The sequence below is a fragment of the Medicago sativa genome, chromosome 6 (genome assembly GCF_051527215.1).
Source record: "Medicago sativa cultivar Bolivia chromosome 6, Bolivia_mono, whole genome shotgun sequence".
Taxonomy (NCBI): domain Eukaryota; kingdom Viridiplantae; phylum Streptophyta; class Magnoliopsida; order Fabales; family Fabaceae; genus Medicago; species Medicago sativa.
In genome coordinates this window covers 28,239,474-28,267,222 of record NC_140754.1, presented here as the reverse complement: position 1 = coordinate 28,267,222, position 27,749 = coordinate 28,239,474, and the positions used below count along the sequence as shown (strand labels likewise).

Genomic DNA, 27,749 nt, shown 5'->3' with positions numbered 1-27,749 from the left:
AGGGTATCTAAAATATCATCAAGTAGATAAATAACCAGGAAAACATGAATTTTCAAAATTAAGTTAAAAACTTAACAGCTATACCAGCATAAAATAAATAAAGCATAACCTTACAAATATATATAATTTACTAGAACAATGTAATTATATCGGTCAATAAGATTATCAAATTATCAAAGCGGGTCATTCACTTAATTATACTCCAATTACAATTATAGAAAATAATACAGATCATCAACAATTAGAAGAGATAACCTGACTTAGTTTCTTTACTATAAATATGCAAAACCTGATTTCACATTCACCCATATAAAGTACACAAACAGATAAAGTTAGTATCGAAAGCCCTCAGATCTCATAGCTTATAAAATCATCTACGGCTTACATCACTCGATTCATTCACAACCTTCTTGCATTCCTCCAACTTCACACAAACACACGCACGGACACATACAAACAGGGGGAGACAAAGAGAGTGGAAGGAAGAGAGAGAGAGAGAGAGAGAGAGAGAGAGAGAGAGAGAGAGAGAGAGAGAGAGAGAGAGAGATAACCCCATGTGATGATGTAATCTCATTTTATGTGATGGTGGAAGAGATAACCCCATGTAATTGATCCCTAATGAGACAATACACAACCTTTTGTACATGGCAGAAATCTCTTACAAATTGCCCACTCGATAATACTCTTCTATGACATATAGTACTTCAAAAAATACCATTGAACATTTAACAATGAAATTATTTTGATATTTACAGGTATAAATGAGATTTTATTATCCATTTCAAATCAATAGGATAATTCGTCAATAAGTTCGATTGTTCTGTATGATCCATCTAACATGGTGAAGTAACTATTTTCGAGTATCATGTGAAGAAAAATGAAAGATGATCCATCTAACACATGTATTTCTATCATTTGGATTTTTTACAAAGATTGAAGAAAGACTAGAGAGTCCTTTACCCTACATGATTAGTACAATTTGATTAAAGAATACTGGTTGAAAATACAATTAAATTGGCATAATTGTTCTTCACCTTCGCCATACTCGGTTTTATCCCTTCGTATTCTTCTAAAACATGACATTTCTTGGTTTTATCCCATCAATGGTGTGTGAAACGACAGAGACAACCTACAAAACCACAGTTAATGTGTTGCTCTTGATGTCTTACACATTACACATCACTCTTGCATCTACATGAAATTTGTGGCTTTTTCTTTCAACCATCATGGTTATTAATGAGCTCTAGCTCCGGAAGCCATGTCATGAAGATTCAAAACTCCTAGGATCAAAGATGGCGATCAAATAAGTCTCACGTTGAAGGAACAAATACAAACCATTACCAACATAGCATATAAATGAAAAAAATATAAAAAATCCTAACACAGGACACTAAATATGTCCAACCCCAGCCTTGTTTAGATGTATGTGAGATCAAAAATATTTACTTGACAAAAGTATCAGTTCAGTTTTATCAATACCTTCCAGGGTTTTGATAACAAAACCGTTTCAAATTATCGATCAAGCCAAGAGTGTCATCAAATCCTGCATAATCAGATAAATGAAAGTATTCAACCGTGAGGATAATGGTGTCGGGTTAAGGAAAGAGGCAATGGTGCACAACAGGCTATAATAAAACCATGGCAGTCTAGTTTTCAATCATTAGCATATCTTATCATCATGAGCAATGGGTATCAACTATTAAAAACAAAGTCAAACCCTCAGAAAAGTTGCAATTTGCATTGAAGACAAGAATATAACCACAAAAGCAAAGGAAAACAACCAGTCATTAAGCTTATATCATAGTGAACAAAAACCCTCAGATCTCATAGCTAAGAATAAATCATCTGCAACTTATGAAAATGGCATTATTCACAGCCTTCGTGCACCATCTCTGATCTATTTTTTTGTTTTTTTGATATATGAATGAATGTTATTATGGGGAGAGAGAGAGAGAGAGAGAGAGAGAGAGAGAGGCAATGGTGCACATTAGGCTATAAATAAAACCATGTAGCTACTCAATAGTCTATTAGTCCAATCATTGGGCTGCAAAATAGTATTTATCGTTAATAATCATTAAGCAATAGAAACACACAGAAAGAGAGAGGTGGAACCCCTCGATTTATGAACAAAACCATGTAGCTGCATGATAGTCTAACTGTCCATCAATGGCTAACAAAACATAGCTCAGAGGACATCTTGCTCTAACTTTCAGAATTTGAAGTTCATTGAGCAGAAACCAGTGCTTTGGTTCTAGATATTATTTTAAATTTAAAATGAAATCCCAAAAAGGAATTTCTCAATTCAAATGCATCGAGCATATGTAGATCACAAGTATTCATGTAGGCAGTGAAAAAACAGCCTTGTGGATTCAGATATAGCTTTACTGGCTCAAGAATTCAACAAATAAAACAAAGTCAAGACACATAAAATCGATACATTAAAGTATCAAGTACAATAGAAAGAAAAGGGTCTCATTTTGAAATGATAAATTTTCTCTTGGCCTAAGTTTGAAATGCATTATACAATCAAATAATTTAACAGCAAAAACTCGACCATCATCAAAATGAGAACTACTTTTACTATTATCATGGTATCTTCTCGTAAACAGACGAGGAGTTTAAACCAACTATCAAACAACAGAGTTTAAACCTGTCACATATTCAATTTTGCCTCAATATTTATGATCACAATGAAAGAGGATTACTTGTATGTCCATATAATGGATAGTACTTTGAGAAGCCAAACTTGGAAATTCAAAATACATGATCACAGCAAATTAAAACATTTAATCTGTTGTCAGTACAATCAGAGCTGAGATATTCAAATGCAACAAAAGCCCTCAGATCTCATAGCTAAGTGTTAATCATCTGCAGCTTATGACAATGGCATCATTCACAGCCTTCGTGCACCATCTGAATATTTTATTTATATATATATATATTATTATGAATGAATGAATGAATGGGGAGAGAGGGGGGGGGGGGGAGGGAGAGAGGGAGAGAGAGAGAGAGAGAGAGAGAAATGGTGCACGTCAGGCTATAAACAATACCATGAAACCACTCAATAGTCTATTTGTGCATCATTGGGCAACAGAACATAGAACAGTGAACATTTTGTTCTAACTTTTCGAATTTGAATTCGTTGATCAGAAACCACTTAGTTGGTTCTAGATTACTTGTTTTATGTGGAAATATTCAAATCAATAGGACATATGCAGAACACACGTATTCATGTATGCAATGAAATAACAACCTTGTCGATTTCAAATATTGATTCACATAAAGAGCCTATGGTTATTACTTAATAAGCTAGATGATTCCTTGAATGATAACAAAAATGGACTATAACACTGCACAAAATACAAAGATAAACAAAACTATATGTATACGAGGTTGTTTAGGCACAGATTATCATTGCAATCTAATTTTTCCAGACATTGTAATCATAATGCACACAATAAAATGTCGACGTGTAATCTGATCCATATTATCCTTAACACAAAAAACACATTTCATGGGAATAAAAGCAAACAGAACAAATCCAAAATGTCAGCAATCTGATGCAAATTAGCCCTTCACACAAAACACAGAATTCATGTGAATAAAGGAATAAACAATATAGAGTTAAGACAAAGAACAAATCCAAGGCCCTCAGATCTCATAGCTTAATACAAATTCATCTTCGGCCTTAATCACGGGTTTCATTCATAACCATCTTTGCACCTTTATAAGCTGTTTGTTCAAACAATAACACAAACACGCACACACACCACAAACACACATGGTAGATCACCACACGAGTGCACACACAAAGGGAGTGAGAGAGAGAGAGAGGGAGAGAGAGAGAGAGAGGGAGAGAGAGAGAGAGAGAGAGAAAGAAATGGTGCACGTCAGGTTATGAACAAGACCCATGTAGCCGCTCAATAGTCTATTCAAACAATACCATGAAACCACTCAATAGTCTATTTGTGCATCATTGGGCAACAGAACATAGAACAGTGAACATTTTGTTCTAACTTTTCGAATTTGAATTCGTTGATCAGAAACCACTTAGTTGGTTCTAGATTACTTGTTTTATGTGGAAATATTCAAATCAATAGGACATATGCAGAACACACGTATTCATGTATGCAATGAAATAACAACCTTGTCGATTTCAAATATTGATTCACATAAAGAGCCTATGGTTATTACTTAATAAGCTAGATGATTCCTTGAATGATAACAAAAATGGACTATAACACTGCACAAAATACAAAGATAAACAAAACTATATGTATACGAGGTTGTTTAGGCACAGATTATCATTGCAATCTAATTTTTCCAGACATTGTAATCATAATGCACACAATAAAATGTCGACGTGTAATCTGATCCATATTATCCTTAACACAAAAAACACATTTCATGGGAATAAAAGCAAACAGAACAAATCCAAAATGTCAGCAATCTGATGCAAATTAGCCCTTCACACAAAACACAGAATTCATGTGAATAAAGGAATAAACAATATAGAGTTAAGACAAAGAACAAATCCAAGGCCCTCAGATCTCATAGCTTAATACAAATTCATCTTCGGCCTTAATCACGGGTTTCATTCATAACCATCTTTGCACCTTTATAAGCTGTTTGTTCAAACAATAACACAAACACGCACACACACCACAAACACACATGGTAGATCACCACACGAGTGCACACACAAAGGGAGTGAGAGAGAGAGAGAGAGAGAGAGAGAGAGAGAGAGAGAGAGAGACAGACAGAGGTGCAGATCAGGTTATGAACAAGACCCATGTAGCCGCTCAATAGTCTATTCAAACATCATTGGGCAGGATAGCAGGAAAAGTTAGACAATTATCCTTTTCAGTGATTCATACTAAAAAAAAAAAAAAAATCTCAGCATCAAACAAATTAATTATGAATCTGATCAAATCATTTAAAGGACCAAAAATTTCAGCATCAAACAAGTGTGGCAAGAAGACAACGACAGAAAATTTAAATAAATACATAAAACCATAATATAACTATGATATAAAAAAATAATATCGAAACAGAACAGTCAATGGATGAAAATCAGGGATCATGATTCTATAGAATCAGAGCATCGAAGAACATGGATAATAACTGCTCAATGAAGAAAATGCGTCAGATAAAGCTTTCTAGGCTACACATTTCCGCCAATAGTACAGTCTAAATAAAACTGCTCAGAGCCATATTTGAAAAGAAAGAGACAAGGTTTAGAATGAGGTCACACAAAAAAGGTTTGGACTTGCAGATATGAGCATTGTGGATACAAGAAATAATAATGTAATACTACAATTCATTTGTAGATCAGATACAATTAGGTTACAAGATCAAAATTGAGAAATTAAGATTTTTGGCTGACAACACAAACAGAAAAAGATTGTACACAAAGCCCTCAGATCTCATAGCTTACATACAGTACCACAGTTTTCAACACAAGTTTCACCCACAACCTTCTTGCATTCCTCCAAATATATGCACATACAAACACATTCACGACAAAAACACACAAAGGGAGAGACAGAAAAGGAGGGAGAGAGAGGGAGAGAGATGTAGATCAGGTTGTGAACAAAACCATGTAACTGTTCAATAGTTAATTGATACATCATTGGGCAAGATTACTATAGAATTGACTCTATTAACACACTAAGCACTATTATTATAGAATTTAATTTTCAACTTAAACAATCTACATTATTTTAGTTCTGATTCTTAGCTTTCAATTTAAATTTAAAACAAAGAAATCATATACCAAACAGGCATTTCATAACGAGCAAAAATTTGCATTTAGCAAAATTACATCAAAAACACAATTTCTTTAACCAAGACAAATACATAAAAAATAACCTTACTCAAAAAATAAACGAAATCACAACTGAGAAGGTGAGATTTTTGAATCACCCTTCTAACTACACAAACAGAAAAAGATTGTATCCAAAGCCCTTGGATCTCATAGCTTATATATAGAATCATCCACGGCTTTTATAACTTGTTTCATTCACAACCTTCATGCATTCCTCAAGAGTTCAAACAAACAAACGCGCGCACGCACACACACGAGCACACACGGAGAGGGAGAGAAGTGTAGATCAGGTTGCGAAGAAAACCGTGTAACCGTTCAATTATTTGTTTAGACACAATGGGCAGGATAACACATAATATACTCCGTCAAGAAATTTCAATGTTAAAAAATGTGTGAAAAGAAAGGAAAAAAAAATTAAAAACAGCAAAGATAAGTAATATGTTTAAGTGAAAATAAATTCAAAATATAAGGGAAAAAAAGGTTCTAAAACAATTTAGAAAACAAGAGCAAAGAAAATATATAAATATTAATTAATGATATAAGTAAGATATAAGTTTGAATAAAATGGGTCAGATCAAGGTTTCTAGGCTACGCATTTCCATCAATAGTGCAGTCTTAAACTGCTCAGAGCCCAGTGCATTATCATCATTCACTAAAAATAAAACAATCAACAAGAAAATCGTTTGCTCCATTTAAAATTTAGCATTATTATTATATACAAGTTAATTACCAGTATTAAAAAAAATACATTTATTCTAGTTCTGATTCTGAACTATCAATTTGAAGTTGAAAACAGCACAATTTTACCTAAAATAACACTACACAGTTAAACCGAACAATTCACCAATCAAATCAATTTTTTTTTTTTTTTTGATAAATCACAAAAAAAATTACTTGACAAAAGTATCAGTTCAGTTTTATCAAATACCTTCCAGGGTTTTGATAACAAAGCCAATTCACATTATCGATCAAGCCAAGAGTGTCATCTAGTCCTGCACAATCAGATAAACGAAAGTATTCAACTGCGAGGATAATGGTGTCGGGTTAAGGAAAGAGGCAACGGTGCACAACAGGTTATAAACAAAACCATAGCATTTCTTATCATCATGAGCAATGGGTATCAAGAACGAAGTCAAAACCCACAGAAAAGTTGCAATTTGCATTGAAAACAAGAATATAACCACAAAAGCAAAGGAAAACAACCGGTCGTTAAGCTTATATCATAGTGAATATACTTGAAATTACGTTCGCAGATATTAGAAATATTTAGCATGTTGTTAATATTGGAATGGAACAAAAACCCTCAGATCTCATAGATAAGAATAAATCATCTGCAACTTATGACAATGGCATTATTCACAGCCTTCGTGCACCATCTCAAACATCAATTTTTTGTTTTTTTGGATATATGAATGAATGTATGAGTGAGTGAGAGAGAGAGAGAGAGAGAGAGAGAGAGAGGTGCAGATCAGGTTATAAACAAAACCCTTGTAGCCGCTCAATAGTTTATCCATACATCATTGGGCAGGATAGCAGAAAAAGTTTGACAATTATCCTTTTCAGTGATCCGTACTAACAAAATTCACAGCATCAAACAAATTAATCATGAATCTGATCAAATCATATAAAAGACCAAACATTTCAGCATCAAACAAGTGTGACAAGAAGAGAAAAACAAACAGAAAATTTAAATAAATACAAAAACTATAATATAACAATGATATAAACAAAAAAATCAATTAACATATCGAAACACACAACAAAACTGTCAATGGATCAAATGTGAAAATCAAGGATGATGATTCTATGACATCAGGGATAAAAACGAGAGTGGAAAGTGAGAGTGTGTGAGAGTGTGTGTGTGTGTGAGAGAGAGAGAGAGGGAGAGAGGGAGAGAGAGAGGGGGAGAGAGAGAGAGAGAGAGAGAGAGAGAGAGAGAGAGGAGTGGAGCCCCTTAAGTTATGAAGAAAACCATATAGCTGCCCAATAGTCTATTGGTCCATCAATGGGTAGCAAAACATAGCACAGAGGACATTTTGCTCTAACGTTCAGAATTTGAAGTTCATTGAGCAGAATTTAAATTTTTAAAATGAAAAATGAAAGCCCAGAAGGAATTTCTCAATTCAAATGCATCGAGCATATGTAGACCACAAGTATTCATATGTAGGCAATCCAAAAACAGCCTTGTGGATTCAGATATAGCTTTACTGGCTCAAAAATTCAACAAATAAAACAAAGCCACCGCACAAATAAAATTGATACATTAAAGTATCAACTATCAAGTACAATAGAAAGAAAAGGATCTCATTTTGAAATGATAAATTTTCTCTTGGCCTAAGTTTGAAATGCATTATACAATCAAATAATTTAGCAGCAAAAACTCAACCATCACCAAAATGAGAACTACTTCTAATATTAGCATGATATCTTCTCGTAAACAGATAAGGAATTTAAACCAACTATCAAACAACATAGTTTAAACCTGTTACATATTTAATTTTGCCTCAATATTTATGATCACAAAGGAAGAGGATTACTTGTATGTCCATATAATGGATAGTACTTTGAATTAAAGTTAGTTTAACATATGAGGAGCCAGACTTGGAAATTCAAAATACATGATCATAGCAAATTAAAACATTTAACCTTTTGTCAGTAGAATCAGATGTGAGATATTCAAATGCAACAAAAGCCCTCAGATCTCATAGCTAAGTATTAATCATCTGCAGCTTATGACAATGGCATCATTCACAGCCTTCGTGCACCATCTGAATATTTATTTATTTATATATATATTGATTGATGAATGAATGAATGAAGAGAAAGAGATAGAGAGATTAACCGAGAAAGAGAGAGAGAGAGAGAGAGAGAGAGAGAGAGAGAGAGAAATGGTGCACGTCAGGCTATAAACAATACCATGAAGCCACTCAATAGTCTATTTGTCAATCATTGGGCAACAGAACATAGAACAGTGAACATTTTGTTGCAACTTTTCGAATCAGAAACCTCTTATTTGGTTCTAGATTACTTGTTTTATTTTAAATTTTAAAAGAAAAAGTGAGAGACCATAAAAGACCACGCGGAAATATTCAAATGAATAGGACATATGCAGAACACATGTATTCATGTATGCAATGAAATAACAACCTTGTTGATTTCAAATATTGATTCACATAAAGAGCCTACGGTTATGACTTAATAAGCTATATGATTCCTTGAATGATTACGAAAATGACCTATAACACTGCACAAAGACTAAGATAAACAAAACTGTAACTATATGAGGTTGTCTAGACACAGATTATCATTGCAATGTAATAGTTCCAGACATTGTAATCCTTAATAATGCAAACAATAAAATGTTAACAGGTAATCTGATTCTGATCCATATTATCCTTCACACGAAAAACAAGTTTCATGGCAATAAAAGAAAAAACAATACAAACACCGAACAAATCCAAAATGTGAGTAATCTGATACAAATTAGCCAACACACATAAAACACAATTCATGTGAATAAAGGAATAAACAATACAGAGTACAGACACAGAACAAATCTAAGGCCTTCAGATCTCATAGCTTAATACAAATTCATCTTCGGCCTTAATCACGGGTTTCATTCGTAACCATCTTTGCACCTTTATAAGCTGTTTGTTCAAACAATAACACAAACACGCATGGTAGATCACCACGTGCGTGCACACACAGAGGGAGTGAGAGAGAGAGAGAGAGAGAGAGAGAGAGATGCAGATCAGGTTATGAACAAAACCTATGTAGCCACTCATTAGTCTATTCATACATCACTGGGCAGGATAGCAGCAGAAGTTTGAGTGTTTGACAATTATCCTTTTCAATGATTCATACTAAAAAAAATTTCTCAGCATCAAACAAATTAATTATGAATCTGATCAAATCATTTAAAGGACCAAACATTTCAGCATCAAACAAGTGTGACAAGAAGAAAAAGACAAAATGTAAATAAATACAAAAAACCATAATATAACTATGATACAAAAAAAATATCAATAAACATATCGAAACGCAAAATAAGAGAACGTTCAATGGAGCAAATGTGAAAATCAGGGATCATGATGCTATGGAATCAGAGCATCGAAGAACATGGATAAAAACGAGTGAAGAAAATGCGTCAGATAAAGCTTTCTAGGCTACACATTTCCATCAATAGAACAGTCTAAATAAAACTGCTCAGAGCCTTAGAATTAGGTCACACAAAAAAGGTTTGTACTTACGGATATGAGCATTGTGGAGTTTTTAGATAACAATAAACTCATACATATGGAAAAGAAAAATGAAGAGAACTCTCAAACTATTGATTTCAAATTAGAAATTTAGAAAAACAATAATGTAATATAGTTCATTGCCAGATCAAATATAAATAAGCTACAAGATCAAAATTTAGAAATTAAGATTTTTGACTAACTTTAAGTAAATCCTGATTTTGAGATTCACCCTTCTAAGTTCTAACAACACAAACAGAAAAAGATTGTACCCAAAGCCCTCAGATCTCAAAGCTTACATACAAAGCATCCACAGTTTTCAACGCAAGTTTCATCCACAACCTTCTTGCATTCCTCCAATCATATGCACATACAAAAACATTCACAACAAACACACACACAGGGAGAGACAGAAAAAGAGGGAGGAGAGAGAGAGAGAGAGAGAGAGAGAGAGAGAGAGAGAGAGAAAGAGAGAGAGAGAGAGAGAGAGAGAGAGAGATGTAGATCAGGTTGTGAACAAAACTGTGTAACAGTTCAATAGTTTATTGATACATCATTGGGCAAGATAACCAACAATTGACACTATTAACACATTAAGCACTATTATTATAGAATTTATTTTTCAACTAAACAATCGACATTATTTTAGTTCCGATTCTTAGCTCTCAATTTGAACTTCAAAACAAAGAAATTATATACAAAACAGGCAAAATTACCGCGAAAATATAATTTCTTTAACCAAGACAAATACATAAAAATACACTTACTAGAAAATAAACAAAATCACAACCGAGAAGGTGAGATTTTTGTATCACCCTTCTAACTACACAAACAGAAAAAGATTGTATCCAAAGCCCTTAGATCTCATAGCTTATATATATAGAATCATCCACGGCTTTTATCACTTGTTTCATTCACAATCTTCATGCATTCCTCAAGAGTTCAAACAAACAAACGCACACACATACAAGCACACACGGAGAGGGAGAGAAATGTAGATCAGGTTGTGAAGAAAACTGTGTAACCGTTTAATTATTTGTTTAAACATCAATGGGCAGGATAACACATAATATACTTCGTCAATAAATTTCAATGTTAAAACATGTGTGAAAAGAAGGAAAAAAATTAAAAACAGCAAAAATAAGTAATATGTTTAAGTGAAAATAAATTCAAAATATAAGGAAAAAAAGGGTTCTAAAACAATTTAGAAAACGAGAGCAAATAAAATATATAAATTTTAATTGATGATACAAGTACGATATAGTTTGAATAAAATGGGTCAGATAAAGCTTTCTAGGCTACGCATTTCCATCAATAGTGCAGTCTTGAACTGCTCAGAGCCCAGTGCATGTATCATCATTCACTAAAAATAAAACAATCAACAAGAAAAAACACGATAAATGTAGCAGCACTTTTGGCTTTCAATTTAGAATAAAAACAAATCAGGAAGTTCAAATGCAAAGGAAAAGCAAATAAGGAGCTATATAGGTACCAAAATAGTTTAAAGTTTAAAAGATCAAAAGCGCAAAAACAACATAACCATTCTGACAAAATATTGCAGACAAACAGAAATTCATAGATAAACCACTTAAAGGTGGGGCAGTCCAAAGTACTCATTGACTTAGGATCTAGATTTGCAAAGCAATAGAAAACTTTTAACTTAAACACACATGAATCTCGACAAAATGGATAGTATTTGATCTTACAATCTATGCATCATAGAGAGCAAACCTTGAATTTTTGCCACAGGACAACAACAGTTTTAACTAGGTGACAAACAAGGTTTAGAATTACACAGTTTATACCAAACAATGATTTCTTAAATACGGAAAAGGAAAATTCAAGAGATTTCTGACAACACTGATTTCAAATTAGAAATTTATAAAAAAAAATCTAAGGTAATGCAATTCATTGACAGATCAAACACAAATGGGCTGAAAAATCATAATTGAGAGTTTTGCCTATCTATAATTAAATCTGACTTTCACACACAGCCTTCTAACTACAAATACTGAAAGAGATAATATCCAAAGCCCTCAGATCTCATAGCTTATTATAAAATCATCTATGGTTTTCATCACTAGTTCCATTCACAACCTTCATGCATTCCTGCAAATATATACACACACACGCACGCACACGCGCACACAAAAGGGGAAACAGAGAGAGAGTGGGAGAGAGTGAGAGAGAGTGAGAGAGAGAGAGAGAGAGAGAGAGAAATGCAGTTCAGGTTGTAAACGAAACAGTGTAACCGTTCAATGGTTTATTGGTACATCACTGGGCAGGATATTAAAATAGTTTACTCCGTTTAAAATTTAGCATTACTATTATACAAGTTAATCACCAGTATAAAAAAAAATACATATTAAAATAGTTTACTCCGTTTAAAATTTAGCATTACTATTATACAAGTTAATCACCAGTATAAAAAAAATACATTTTATTCTAGTTCTGATTCTGAACTATCAAATTGAAGTTGAAAACAGCACGATTTTACCTAAAATATCACTACACAGAAAAACAGAACAATAGACCGATCACATCAATTTTATTTTTTTAAAAAAACACAAAAAACTTACATAGTAGATTTGCTAAAATAAAACAGAACAATACTACAGGGAGTCTAAAATATCATGAAATAGATAGATGACCAGGAAAATATGCATCTTCCAAAATTAACAGCTATACCATCATAAAATAAAAAAAAACAAAACCTTACTACACAATAGACAATATATACATTGATAATTGGCTATAAATATAATTTACCAGAACAACGTAATTATATCGGTCAATAAGATTATCAAATTATTAACGTGAGTCATTCACTTATTGATACTTCAATCACAAACATAGAAAAAATGGTAAAGATAATAATATAGATCATCAACAATTAGAATAGATAAACTGAATTACTTATTTTACTATAAATAGGCAAAATCTGATTGCAAATCCACCCATAAACAGATAAAGTTAGTATCCAAAGCCCTCAGATCTCATAGCTTATAAAATCATCTAAGGTTTTCATCACTGGAATCATTCACAACCTTCTTGCATTCCTCTAAGTTCACAACCTTACTACACAATAGACAAACACTTAAAATTGAAAACAAAAAAAATCAGAAATTAAGAAATGACATTATAAAAACATAATTTTTTTTTTCATTTCTGATAAACCAAACACTTAAATCTTATAAAAATCAACAGAGTTTCACCAATAATTTAATCATATTCATGAAGAGCAAACTTTCGTAGTTACATTACATTTAGCAAAATTACCTAAAAATATAACTTAACTACACAATAAACAAGATCATGTACATTTTTGTCTGTTCTAATTCTGACTTACAAACATAATTTGGCTCAAAACTTCGTCAAATTCATGAAGAGCAAAACCTCACATATAAAAAATTAACCAGAAATCAATAATAGCTATATCAAAGTCAAATACATTTGAAAAACAAGGTATTAGTCATTTTGGTTACTGAATGGGTAACAAGTAGTCACAATAACCCATCAACGTATCGACATTCTAAAATAGTTACTGTCTTATTGATTGTGCACTTCGTTGGTAAAAATAAAAAAATAAAAAATAATAGTCTTTCACGTTAAAAGAGTACTTCAATGTTGACGATAACTCTTTTCTTATAATGATTGATATGACAGTAAGTATACTGAAGACTCATACGAGTGTATTAACCGAACATTTTAACGTCAAGGACTATTTTAGAATTTCAACACATAAATGTTGTGACTATCGTTACACATTCGGTGACCAAAATGACTACTACCCTAAAAAAAACTCTTAATACACAGTAAGCAAGGTCAAATACAATTGTTTGAGTTCTAATTCAAAATGAAACAGAAAAACAAAAAAAATGCAACAAATTCAACAGAAAATTGCTTATAAAAATCAGAAAATGGAAAAAGAAATTCTTACAATTTTTCCTTCATTTTCAATAACGATCAGCTTTCTTTTTAACACGATCATCCAACGCATCTTCAATCGGTTTCTCCTTCGTTTTTGCTTCATACCTGAATTTCTTAGCTTCAACCCACCGGAAAAAGTTGATCATACGTCATTTTCATTTTCTTCGCAGCATCAACGAGTTTCTCCTTGTTTTCTTCTTCGTCAATTAGGATTTCGTCTTCGAGATTAGGGTTTTTGTTGTTCTTTTTCTTCTAGAACTTTTTGTTGATGATTTTGGAGGTTGTGGCTCTAGGCATTGGGGTTTGGGGAGAATGAATTTACCTCTTTCTCTCTTTAAATTGTGCTGTTTTGTTTTTCCAGTTTATATTGAAGGGAGTGTGTGTGAGTTATGTGTGTTAGTGGTGTGTGTGGGGGTGTGTTGGGAGAGAAATGGTTGACTAAGTCAACAACTGGTATGGAAAAGAAGTTGAGAGCATAGAATTAGGTGACACGTTGGGTGTTCAAAATTGAATCAAAATTATAGAAAAATGTAAACCACGTCCATCTAAATCGAAAATAGTTTTTTTTTTTTAAGGAATCTAAATCAAAAATAGTTAAAAGTCGTATTTAATTATAATGTATTCAGATCAATTTCTTATTCAACCGCGTAATTTGGTTTGTGGTGTTTTGCCATCGAAGCCAAAATGCATACTTAAAAAAAACACTAACTTAAATCAACCCACGTCATTCGTCCCAAACTTGCTCAAAAACACCCACTTAAGCTATTTGGTTAAACATGTGTTTGCTTTGACGATGGAAATTCCACGTAAGGTCAAAATCACGGCAACTATCTGCGTTCGCAATGAAGTTTGGAATACCAGCTTGTTAAAATCATGTTGAACTTTGCATAGGGACGCAAGAATACAAGGTTCAACGTCAATCCAAACGCATGCTAAGTTTATTGTTCAACCACGCATATAAGTTAACTGATGCTGTGTTTGGATCAGCGTTTTTTATACACAAATGTACTCATAGATGTGTTGTGTGGCCCAGATTTAATGTCACGGTGACATTATGTCACCCAAGTGCTGTCCACGTGTCACCTAATTCTATGCTCTCAACTTCTTTTCCATACCAGTTGTTGACTTAGTCAACCATTTCTCTCCCAACACACACACACACACACGACGCATCTTCAATCGGTTTCGCCTTCGTTTTTGCTTCATACCTGAATTTCTTAGCTTCAACCCACCGGAAAAAGTTGATCATACGTCATTTTCATTTTCTTCGCAGCATCAACGAGTTTCTCCTTGTTTTCTTCTTCGTCAATTAGGATTTCGTCTTCGAGATTAGGGTTTTTGTTGTTCTTTTTCTTCTAGAACTTTTTGTTGATGATTTTGGAGGTTGTGGCTCTAGGCATTGGGGTTTGGGGAGAATGAATTTACCTCTTTCTCTCTTTAAATTGTGCTGTTTTGTTTTTCCAGTTTATATTGAAGGGAGTGTGTGTGAGTTATGTGTGTTAGTGGTGTGTGTGGGGGTGTGTTGGGAGAGAAATGGTTGACTAAGTCAACAACTGGTATGGAAAAGAAGTTGAGAGCATAGAATTAGGTGACACGTTGGGTGTTCAAAATTGAATCAAAATTATAGAAAAATGTAAACCACGTCCATCTAAATCGAAAATAGTTTTTTTTTTTTAAGGAATCTAAATCAAAAATAGTTAAAAGTCGTATTTAATTATAATGTATTCAGATCAATTTCTTATTCAACCGCGTAATTTGGTTTGTGGTGTTTTGCCATCGAAGCCAAAATGCATACTTAAAAAAAACACTAACTTAAATCAACCCACGTCATTCGTCCCAAACTTGCTCAAAAACACCCACTTAAGCTATTTGGTTAAACATGTGTTTGCTTTGACGATGGAAATTCCACGTAAGGTCAAAATCACGGTAACTATCTGCGTTCGCAATGAAGTTTGGAATATCAGCTTGTTAAAATCATGTTGAACTTTGCATAGGGACGCAAGAATACAAGGTTCAACGTCAATCCAAACGCATGTTAAGTTTATTGTTCAACCCCGCATATAAGTTAACTGAGTCTTTTTCTTTTTACCATTTTCTTTTTTAATATTTTTTTTATTTTGTTAATTGAATGTTTTAACTTGAACGATAATTATTATAATGAGGAGTTTATAACAGACAAAAGAGGGGAGGTCGATATAACATGGGTAGCGATGCGACTGATCATGGTGGCTGGCCATAGGTGGAAAGAGATTAAAAACATCTACCAAGTATGCAAAATGCGTTTGAAGAAAGAGAAGGACTCGCAACGCCGAGAATAGAGAAAGTGAGTATAAACTGTTTTAACAAAAATTGCCCTAGAGTTGATAATACAAAATTGGTCTTTCCGTTGTACAATGTCATATATAGTTGTCGAAAATCTATGTTCATATATTTTGTTGCAAGAGTAATGGTATTTCTACAACTACGTGGTAACAATTTTCTAGACAACTTCTTTCTCACTTCTTCTTGGTAAAAAACAATAGAGTGGTAGAGAGAGAGAAGAGAAAAAGTAAAAAGAGTTGTCCAATTTTTTTGATTGCTTTTCTTGAAAAGATATTTAAAATTTATGAATCAACAATCCTCTTAGTTTTGCTATTCGAAAATAAATAAATCAGATGCCATATCAGCAACATTGATGCCGCAAAGACAGTCTCTTTAACAAGTTGTTCCGCGTTTGAAAAATCGTTAATTTTATGAGCTAAATGTATTTCACTTTCAATTACTGTAGTCTTATTTTAAGATCCCATGACTTTATTCAACACTGCATTGATTCAAATGTATATTGGCCCCCGGGTTGCTCAACCTCTGAAATAAGCCGGTCTCTGAAATAAGCCGGTCAAATGTATCTTAATCTTACAATAGGTATGTGCCATCGGATGTCGTTAACCGCAACTTCCAAATTGTTCTCTCGTCAAGATAGTTTTTATTGTAAAGAGAATCTCCATTCCTATCTCATCTAAACAAAACAAAAATTCTCAGTTCCTACAACATAAATAAAAAAAATTATCCATACCACCGCTGCTAACTTCAACAATATAAATGAAGAAAAATCCTAACAAAATAGTATTACATTGAATATGCAACAGCTACAGCCTAGATTTAGCAATTGAATAATCTAAGCCTCCTAATTACATGTGGTGATCATCAGATACCTTTTTCTAACTTCTGTTGTTCACTCTTGTACCACAACTCTGTTCGAAGAGTATTGCCATGAGCTTGATATAAAAAAAATTACAAGTAGCAGTTTTACCAATACCACTCATGGTTTTGATAACAGAGCCTAGCTTTGGCATTTACATCAAGCAGATAACATTGTCATCTAATCCTGCATAAACAGAAGTGTTGAACAGTGAGAAAAATGTTGGGAGGCTAATGACATAATAAAAATCAACTCATATAAGCAATTTAAGCAATCAGAACAAATTCAATAGTCTAATAGAAACAAACTGACAGAAATATTCCAATTATAAGACAAATCAACCACCAAAAACACACACCAAAAGGAAAGTCGTTAAACTTGTGCCATAATGAGTACACTTAACAACTATTAGAAACACTTAGACCATTGTTAAGAATACGAGCGTGATATTGGATTGCAACAAAAACCCTCAGATCTCATAGCTAAGAATAAATCATCTGAAGCTTATGACAATGGCTTCATTCACAGCCTTCGCACACCATCTGAATAATTTTATAATATGAGAAACATCATGAATGAATGAATGAATGGAGTGAGCGAGTGAATGAGAGAGAGAGATAGAGAGAAGAAAGAGGTGCACGTCAGGCTATAAACAAAACCATGTAGCTTCTCAATAGTCTATTTGTCCATCATTGGGTAGAAAACCAAGTAGTTATCAGAATTTAAAGTTCTTTGAGCAGAAACTAGTGCTCACCTTGTTTTTAATATAGAGAAAATAAACCGTATAAAAGCCCATAACTATAACTATAAGAGACAGTTTAGACACAGATAACCATTGCAACCTAATTTTACAAGACATTTTAAAAGTGCATAGAATAACTACGAGTTTTGGTTAATTACTCAATTAAAATGCGGGTGATTTATCTGATACAAATTATTTTATTCATTAAAAACACAAACAATGGGATTTATATAAAAAACAAACAAAAATAAAATTAATTCAAGGCCCTCAGATCTCATAGCTTAATAAATCATCTACGGGTTAAACCACAGGTTTAATTCATAACCATCATGCACCAAAATAAGTTATTATCCAAACAGAAATACATACACATGGTAGAGCACGCACACAAACATGGATGGAGAGAAAATATTGAGAGAGAGAGAGAGAGAGAGATGCAGATCAGGTTATGAACAAAACCCATATAGCCGCTCAATAGTCTATTTATTCATCATTGGGCACAATTGCAGGAAAAGATTCAAAATTGTTATTTTCAATTTCCCTCATTTCTTATTCAGTCATTAAATAGAGTAAATGGATGTGAACCACACAAGCAAAGCCTCATCTGAAAGCATCAAATCATTCAAATGACCAAACATTTCAGCATAACAAAATGTGCAAAGAGAAAAAAATTAAAAACAGCAACAATAAGTAAGCTGTTTGAAATAAAAATAATAATGAAGAATACAAAAAAAAACAAAAAAAAAAAAAGTTCAAAAACAATTTAGAAAAAATGGATAAAAATAAGTTTGATAAAAATAAGTTTGAAGAAAATGGGTCAGACAAAGCTTTCTAGGCTACACATTTCCATCAATGGTGCAGTCTAAACTGCTCAGAGCCCAGTGCATGTGTCATCATTCACTAAAAGTAAAATCAATATAAAAGCAATAAAACACAGAGAAACTTAAAATGGGAAAAACAATTTACAAGGCAATAGTTCAAAACTCAACTGTCGGTGAAAATAGCAGCTGATATAACCATTGTAACAAAACATTGCATGCAAACATTCATTGATGCAGCATCTATATTTGCAAAGCAAGAGACTATTAACTTAAACATCAACATATTGGATGGTATTGACAGACATGGTTTAGTGTTATGTCAAACAAAAAGTTTGAAATAATAAATATGAGCATTGCAGAGACAGTTTTTAGATATGGAAAAGAAAATTGAAGAGAAAATTTGCCAGATCAAATTACAGAAACAGAAAAAGATTGTATCTAAAGCCCTCAGATCTCATAGCTTATATAGAATCATCCACGGTTTTTATCACTGGTTTCATTCACAACCTTCATACAGAGAGGGAGGGAGGGAGGGAGGGAGATAGATAGAGAAATAGATAGATAGATAGAGAGAGAGAGAGAGAGAGAGAGAGAGAGAGAGGGAGGGAGATAGATAGAGAGACATCCAGATCAGGTTGTGAACAAAACCGTGTAACCGTTCAATTGTTTATGTATACATCATTGGGCAGGATACTCCATTTAAAATTTCAATGTTAAAAACCTAATTTTTATCAGTTCTGAGTTTCTGATAGACTCAACAGTTAAGGACCTATTTGGATAAGCTTATTTGAGCTTAATAACTAGCATAAGTTTTGTGAGCATTTGCAGAACTAATGTAAACAAATTTTTAGCTTAGTGTCATAAGTTCTCCAAGATAGCTTATGAAAAGAGCTTATTACATATGTTTATTTTTGAGCTTATGCAAATAAATATGCTTTTATGTATTACTTATAAGTTTGGACCAGTTTGATTAGGCTTATTTTGAGTTTTGAGATTATGACAAACAGCTTATGCAAATAAATAAGCTTTTGTGTATTGTTCATAATCTTGTCAGTGTAGTTTATGATATTTGATTTTCGTTAGTGAAAACTCATGGAGTAAATTAACATAAAAGCTTATTTCTTTGCATAAACTATTTTTCATAAGATCGAAAAAAAGTCAATCCAAACCCTTTGTCAAGGTGGTTTATGAAAAACAGCATACGGAAATGGAATTTTTGTTACCAAGAACTTAATGAATTAACATAATTATTTGCATCTAAGCTATTTTTCATAAGCTCAAAAATAAACTAATCCAAACAGGACCAAAAACATTATCTTTTGCTATAGAAATAGCTTATACAGAACACTAAACTATTATTACATATAAGCTGTTGAACCAAGCAGACCCAAAACATTCATCTTGAACTAAAATTTCATCATATTAATAACGACCAAAAACTTACAACTAGCAAAATCAAAAACACACTCATAATCTAATTCGGATTTAAAAATTTAATGTTCAAAACAATGAAAATTAGAAATCAGAAATAACAAATGAAACAGAAAATTACTTTTAAAAAAAAAAAACACAATCACAAACATAATTTTACCTAAAACTTCATCAAATTCATAGCTTTAACCAAGTCAAATACATTTTTTTCATCAAATTTAAGATTAAACTTGCTTAAAATAAATTACTTCTAACAAAATTAGGGTAAAAAAATCTTACATTTTTTTTCCTATTTACAGTACCGATCAGCTTTCTTCTTAACACGATCATCCAACGCATCTTCAACCGATTTCACCTTCGTTTTCGGTTCATCCCCAAATTTCTTTGCTTCAACTGGAAAAAGCTGATCGTACTTCATTTTCTTCGCTGCATCGATTGTATACTCTGATGATTCTGCTTCATTTTCAACGAGTTTCTCCTTTTCTTCTTCTTCGATTAGGGTTTCATCTTCGAGATTAGGGTTAGGGTTAGGGTTTTTGTTGTGTTTTTTCTTCTTTTTCTTTTTGTCGATGGTTTTGGAGGTTGTTGCTAGGGTTCTTCCTTTGAAGAAGAATCGACATTGGAGTTTGGGGAGAGTGAATTTACCTTTTTCTCTCCTTTAATTCAAGTGTTTTGTTTTCAAGTTTATGTTGAAGGGAGAGTGTGTGGGTTACGTGTGTTAGTGGTGGGTGAGTGAGTGCGTAGTGTGTTTGGGATTGGGAGAGAAATGGTTGACTAAGTCAACAATTGGTATGGAAAAGAAGTTGTAAGCATAAAAGTAGGTGACATGTTGGGTGTTTAAAATTGAATCAAAGTTATAGAAAAATGTAAACCACATCCAATTCGAATCGAAAATGGTAAAAAGTCGTATTTAATTATGATGTATTTGGATCAATTTTTCATTCAATAGCGTGATTTGGTTTGTGGTGTTTCGCCATCAAAACCAAAACACATACTTAAAGAAAACACTAACTTAATTCAATCCACGTCTTTCGTTCCAAACTCGTTCAAAAACACTCACTTTGGCTATTCGGTTAAGTCTAAACTCGCTCAAAAACACTCTCACTCACTTTGGCTATTCGGTTAAGTCTAAACTCGTTCAAAAACACTCACTTTGGCTATTCGGTTAAGTCTAATGTTCAATCCCACATACAAGTTAACCGAGTCGTTTTCTTTTTACCAGTTTCTTTTTTATTATTTTGTTTATTGACATGTGGCAAGAGAGAGAACTGAACATCTACCGAGTATGCAAAACGCGTTTAAAGAGAGAGAAGGACTAACAAGGCCGAGAATAGAGAAAGGGAGTATAACGGATAATTGTCGAAAATCTATGTTCATATCAAATTATTGTTTTTGTTAATAGAGTAATGGCTTAATTGAGTAATGACATTTGTATAACTATATGGTAACAATTTTTTAGACATTTCTTTCTCACTTCTTGGTAAAAAAAAAAAAAAAAAAAACAATAGTTGGAGAGAGAAAGAAGAGAAAAAGTAAATAGTTGTCCAATGAATTATTAGAACGTTAATTTGAGCTAAATGTATTTCACTTTCAATTACAGTAGTATTATTTTAATTTCCCATGACTTCATACTCTATTGATTCAAATGTCCATGGCCCCCTAGGTTGCTCAACCTCTCAAATAAGAGGATCATGATGTTAAGTTAAATCACACCGCAACTTCCAAATTGTTCTCCTGTCAAGATAGTTTTTATTGTAAAGATAATCTCCATTCCTATCTCATCTAAACAAAACAAAAATTCTCAGTTCCTACAAAAATTATTCATACCACCTGCCAACTTCGACCAACAATATAAAATAAAAATCCTAACAATAACAAAATAGTATTACATTGAATATGCAACAGCTACAGCCTAGATTTAGTAAACTGAACAATCGAGGCCTCCTAATTACAAGTGGTGATCGCCAGATACCTTTCTCCTTTCTTTTTCTAACTTCTTTTGTCACTCTCTTGTACCACAACTCCGTTCGAAGAGTATTGCCACGAGTTTGATATAAAAATATTACAAGTTTCAGTTTTATCAACACCACTCATGGTTGACAACAGAGCCTAGCTTTGGCATTTCAATCAAGCAGATAACATTGTCTTCTAATCCTGCATGAACAGAAGTGTTGGAACAGTGAGAAAAACGTTGGCAAGCTAATGACATAATAAAAATCAAGTCATATAAGCAATTTAAGAAATCGGAACACATTCAAACCCATTGAAAATTTGAGCTAGCATTGAAAACAAATCAATAACCAAAATTAACAAAAGAATGCTACCAAAACTTAAACATACTTTTGAAAACTATAATAACAGCTTTTCAAAACATTTAATCTGTTGCCAATAGTAAAGTATAAAACATCACCAACCTAGTGAGAGAAAATAAAGAAATGTGAGATTATAGTGATTATGGCTGTAAACAAAACGAGATATCTCCTCAATAGTCTAATAGAAACAAACTCACAGAAAAATTCCAATTATAAGACAAATCAACCACCAAAAACACACAACAAAAGGAAAGTCGTTAAACTTGTGCAATAATGAGTACACTTAACAACTATTAGAAACACTTAGACCATTGTTAAGAATAAGAATATTGGATTGCAACAAAAACCCTCAGATCTCATAGCTAAGAATAAATCATCTGCAGCTTATGACAATGGCTTCATTCACAGCCTTCGCACACCATCTGAATATTTTTATAATTTGAGAAACATCACGAATGAATGAATGAATGAATGAATGGAGTGAGTGAGTGAGTGAGAGAGAGAGAGATAGATAGAGAGAAGAAAGAGGTGCACGTCAGGCTATAAACAAAACCATGTAGCTTCTCAATAGTCTATTTATCCATCATTGGGTAGCAAACCATGTAGTTATCAGAATTTAAAGTTCTTTGAGCAGAAACTAGTGCTCACCTTGTTTTTAATATAGAGAAAATAGACCGTATAAAAGCCCATAACTATAACTATAAGAGACAGTTTAGACACAGATAACCATTGCAACCTAATTTTACAAGACATTTTAAAAGTGCATAGAATAACTACGAGTTTTGGTTAATTACTCAATTAAAATGCGGGTGATTTATCTGATACAAATTATTTAATCCATTAAAAACACAAGCAATGGGATTTATAGAAAAAACAAACAAAAATAAAATTAATTCAAGGCCCTCAGATCTCATAGCTTAATAAATCATCTACAGGTTAAACCACAGGATTAATTCATAACCATCATGCACCATAATAAGTTATTATCCAAACAGAAATCCAGGGAGACACACACACACATGGTAAAGCACGCACGCACACAGGGATGGAGAGAAAATATTGTGAGAGAGAGAGAGAGAGAGAGAGAGAGAGAGAGATGCAGATCAGGTTATGAACAAAACCCATGTAGCCGCTCAATAGTCTATTATTCATCATTGGGCACAATTGCAGAAAATGATTCACAATTGTTATTTTCAATTTCCCTCATTTCTTATTCAGTCATTAAAATAAGTAAATGGATGCAAACCACACAAGCAAAGCCTGACAAATTAATTATTTATCTGAAAGCATCAAATGATTTAAAGGACTAAACATTTCAGCATAAAAAATGTGAGGAGAAAAAAAAATTAAAAACAGCAACAATAAGTAAGATGTTAGAAATGAAAAACAATAATGCAGAATAAAAAAAAAGTTCAAAAACAATTCACAAAAAATAGATAAAATAAAAGTAAGTTTGAAGAAAATGAGTCAGATAAAGCTTTCTAGGCTATGCATTTCCATCAATAGTGCAGTCTAAAACTGCTCAGAGCCCAGTGCATATCATCATTCACTAAAAATAAAAACAATATAAAAGCAACAAAAAACAAAGACACTTAAAATGGCCTAAAAATTTACCGGGTAATAGTTCAAAACTCAACTGTCGGTGAAAATAACAGCTGATATAACAATTGTAACAAAATATTGCATGCAAACATTCATTGATGCAGCATCTATATTTGCAAAGCAAGAGACTATTAACTTAAACATCGACGTATTGGATGGTATTGACAGACATGGTTTAGTGTTAGGTCAAACAAAAAGTTTGAAATTATAAATATGAGCATTGCAGATACAGTTTTTAGATATAAAAAAGAAAATTGAAGAGAAAATTTGCCAGATCAAAAAGTAATACAAGAGGTAATAAAATTCACCCTTCTAAAAACACAAACAGAAAAAGATAGTACTCAAAGCCCTCAGATCTCATAGCTTATATAGAATCATCCACAGTTTTCATCACATGTTTCATCCACAACCTTCTTGCATTCCTCCACACACACACACACAAAATATCACAGAGGGAGAGACAAAGAGGAGAATAGAGAGAGATAGAGAGAGAGAGAGGGATAGAAAGAGAAATGCAGATCAGGTTGTGAACAAGACTGTGTAACCGTTCAATAGTTAATTGATACATCATTGGGCAGGAGAACCAACAATTTACTCTATTAACACCATAAGCGCTATTGGTATAGACCTTAATTTTCAACTCAAGTAATTTGCATAATTTTTGTTCTGATTCTTAGCTCTCAAATGTACCAAACAACGAAATCATAATTTCAACTTGAAAACAAAGAAATCATATAACAAACAAGCATAGTTTGAGCTAAATTTTGATCAATGTCATAATCAGCAAAAACTTGCATCTAGCAAAAGTACCACAAAAACATAATTTCACTAATTAAAACAAGTACAAAAAAAAAAAAAAAATAACCTTGCAAGAAAATAAACAAGATTGTAATTGAAAAATTAAAATTTTTGAATCACAGTTCTTCAAACTACAGAAACAGAAAAAGATTGTAACTAAAGCCCTCAGATCTCATAGCTTATATAGAATCATCCACGGCTGTTATCACTGGTTTCATTCACAACCTTCATACAGAGAGGGAGGGAGGGAGGGAGGGAGATAGAGAAATAGATAGATAGATAGATAGATAGATAGATAGATAGATAGATAGAGATAGAGAGAGAGAGAGAGGGGGAGATAGATAGATGGATAGAGATTGAGATCAGGTTGTGAACAAAACCGTGTAACCGTTCAATTGTTTATGTATACATCATTGGGCAGCATTTAAAATTTCAATGTTAAAAACCTAATTTTTACCAGTTCTGAGTTTCAGATAGACTCAACAGTTAAGGACCTATTTGGATAAGCTTGCTTATTTGAGCTTAATAATTAGCATAAATTTTGTGAGAATTTGCACAACTTATGTAAACAGATTTTTAGCTTAGTGTCATAAGTTCTCCAAGATAGCTTATGAAAAGAGCTTATTACATACACAAAGGGCCAGTTCTGCATTTATGTTTTACTCATGGGCCCGTTTGGTTAGGCTTATTTTGAAATTATTCAAAACAGCTTATGCACATACATAAACTTTTATGTATTATTCATAAGCTTGTCAATGTAGTCTATGATAAAACAGTTTATGATATCTAATTTTCATTAGTGAAAACATATAAATTAAAATAAAAATTTAAAAAAAAAAAAAAAACTTATTTATTTTGCTTAAGCTATTTTTCATAAACCCATGAATAAGATAATCCAAACGGGCCCTTTGTCAAGGTGGTTTATGAAAAACAGCTTATTAAGATAACATTTTCGTTGGTGAGAATTTAATGAATTAACAAAAAAACTTATTTATTGGCATAAACTATTCTTCATAAGCTCAAATATAAGTTAATCCAAACAGGCCCAAAAACATTCATCTTTTGTTATATAAATAGCTTACACAGAACACTAAACTATTATTACATATAAGCAATTAATCCACACAGGCCCAAAACATTATCTTGAACTAAAATTTCATCATATACAGGACCAAAAACATACAACTAGCAAAACAATGAAAATCAGAAATAAAAAATAACAAATGAAACAGAAAATTACTTTAAAAAAAAAAACACACTCACAAACATAATTTAACCTAAAACTTCATCAAATCCATACTTTAACTAAGAGCCAAATACATTTTTTATTAACAAATTTAAGATTCAACTTTATTAACACAAATTAAATCAAAACATTAGGATAAAAAAATCTTACATTTTTTTTTCCTATTTACAGTAACGATCAGCTTTCTTCTTAACACGATCATCAAGCGCATCTTCAACAGATTTCACCTTCGCTTTCGGTTCATACCCAAATTTCTTCGCTTCAACCGGAAATAGTTGATCATACTTCATTTTCTTCGCTGCATCGATTGTATACTCCGAAGATTCTGCTTCATCAACAACGAGTTTTTCCTTTTCTTCTTCTTCAATTAGGGTTTCATCTTCGAGATTAGGGTTAGGGTTTTTGTTTTTTTTCTTCTTTTTCTTTTTGTCGATGGTTTTGGAGGTTGTAGCTAGGGTTCCTCCCTTGAAAGATAATCGACCTGGTTTTACGCGTGCGTATGGATCTGACATTGGGAATGAGGAGAATGGAACAGCGTTAGGGTTTGGTTTTTGGTTTTGGAGATGAAGAAGGTTGGTGAGTTATATTATATATATATATATATATATATATATATATATATATATATATATATATATATATATATATATATGGCTTTTTGGCATATTCTAACATTTTATCTAGAAGTTGCTATTTGCACCTCCATGTTTCTTTCTTATACACCATTATATCATCGTATTTTTTATTTAAAATCGATCTGTAAAGACAAATATTTGACCTAGAGGAATCGTTAATATTCCATCAAATTGGAAACCATATCATATTATTATTTACTAGGACGGCACTCCCGTGCCCGTCTGTCCGCCTTTTCTACTGCGATAACATATAAATTAATATATAGTAAGTCATACACAAACATAACTTAATATATAGTAAGTCATACACAAACATAACTTATTTGACTATCCGCTCTTTTTTGTTTTGTTTTGTTGCGCTAATTTAACTATATATTTAGCTAATTTCTTTTGTATAGTTTATTAACGATTTAGATATTACACAAATTATATACACCCTTAAAATATGTAGTAGCTACATAAATGAAAATATATAGTCAAAAAATGTTAACTATACTTTGAAATTATTCCATATTGTGTCAGAACTCATAATGCTTGAAATTACATGTATTCATCCCATCACAACTTGGCATTTTCATACCATCATGTGCTTCGTTTTCATGTTCTTTATACATTCTCTTTGTAATTTCAACCATAATGTGCCTCCTTTACAAAGCTTAATTATACTCTTACTTTCCTCTTTGACTCAAGAAACCTACAATTCATCAATACATAAATCAAAATTGGTTAATTTATCCAAGCAAGACAATCAAAAAAGAAGGTTATGATGATCTTGTAACTCAAATAATCGATGCCCTTAATTAGTTAAAAGTTACATAAATGATTCACTTCATTTGATTTTTGTTTTGATAATATGCACTTCATCAGTTAAAAATGGCATAATTAATGCATTATCTCATTGCCATTGTAAAAATTTACTTTTCAAATCATATTCTTTTGACATCAAAATCTTAGATATAATTAACATAAGAATGGAGAGAATCAATTAT

The 27,749-nt window shown here is 32.4% G+C and overlaps 1 protein-coding gene, 2 long non-coding RNA genes and 4 other non-coding genes across 9 annotated transcripts; 1 reads left to right on the top strand and 6 right to left on the bottom strand.

The window, feature by feature from the left end:
• Positions 1-868: 868 nt before the first annotated feature.
• On the bottom strand, positions 869-14,429 carry LOC146914319 (uncharacterized). Its single transcript, XR_015014104.1, has 4 exons — positions 14,006-14,429; positions 6,756-6,819; positions 1,480-1,543; positions 869-1,280 (listed from the first exon to the last, which is right to left on the bottom strand). It is a non-coding gene; the product is annotated as an uncharacterized LOC146914319 (long non-coding RNA).
• Positions 6,394-6,480, bottom strand: LOC146914321 (small nucleolar RNA snoR118). The gene has a single exon (XR_015016929.1). It is a non-coding gene; the product is annotated as a small nucleolar RNA snoR118 (small nucleolar RNA).
• Positions 11,342-11,429, bottom strand: LOC146914320 (small nucleolar RNA snoR118). The gene has a single exon (XR_015016928.1). It is a non-coding gene; the product is annotated as a small nucleolar RNA snoR118 (small nucleolar RNA).
• A 2,525-nt stretch (positions 14,430-16,954) lies between the features above and the next one.
• On the bottom strand, positions 16,955-26,690 carry LOC146914315 (uncharacterized). Of its 3 annotated transcripts, none has more exons than XR_015014102.1 (2): positions 20,447-21,458; positions 16,955-17,359 (listed from the first exon to the last, which is right to left on the bottom strand). XR_015014102.1 is itself a non-coding variant. In XM_085717186.1 (2 exons), exon 1 carries the CDS (start codon positions 26,635-26,637, stop codon positions 26,287-26,289), a length of 351 nt encoding a protein of 116 aa, XP_085573312.1. In that variant the 5' UTR covers positions 26,638-26,690; the 3' UTR covers positions 16,955-17,359; positions 26,276-26,286. The 3 variants fall into 3 exon arrangements, 2 of the variants coding, with proteins under 2 accessions (XP_085573312.1, XP_085573313.1); XM_085717186.1 differs by lacking the exon at positions 20,447-21,458 and adding an exon at positions 26,276-26,690; XM_085717187.1 differs by lacking the exons at positions 16,955-17,359; positions 20,447-21,458 and adding exons at positions 21,887-22,321; positions 26,276-26,690.
• Positions 18,730-18,816, bottom strand: LOC146914318 (small nucleolar RNA snoR118). The gene has a single exon (XR_015016926.1). It is a non-coding gene; the product is annotated as a small nucleolar RNA snoR118 (small nucleolar RNA).
• On the top strand, positions 20,627-26,606 carry LOC146914316 (uncharacterized). Its single transcript, XR_015014103.1, has 2 exons — positions 20,627-20,687; positions 26,512-26,606. It is a non-coding gene; the product is annotated as an uncharacterized LOC146914316 (long non-coding RNA).
• On the bottom strand, positions 23,944-24,029 carry LOC146914317 (small nucleolar RNA snoR118). The gene has a single exon (XR_015016927.1). It is a non-coding gene; the product is annotated as a small nucleolar RNA snoR118 (small nucleolar RNA).
• Positions 26,691-27,749: the final 1,059 nt, after the last annotated feature.

Excerpts from the sequence above, each read along its gene's own strand:
- LOC146914315 (XM_085717186.1), bottom strand. The coding sequence starts at position 26,637 with ATGTCAGATCCATACGCACGCGTAAAACCAGGTCGATTATCTTTCAAG.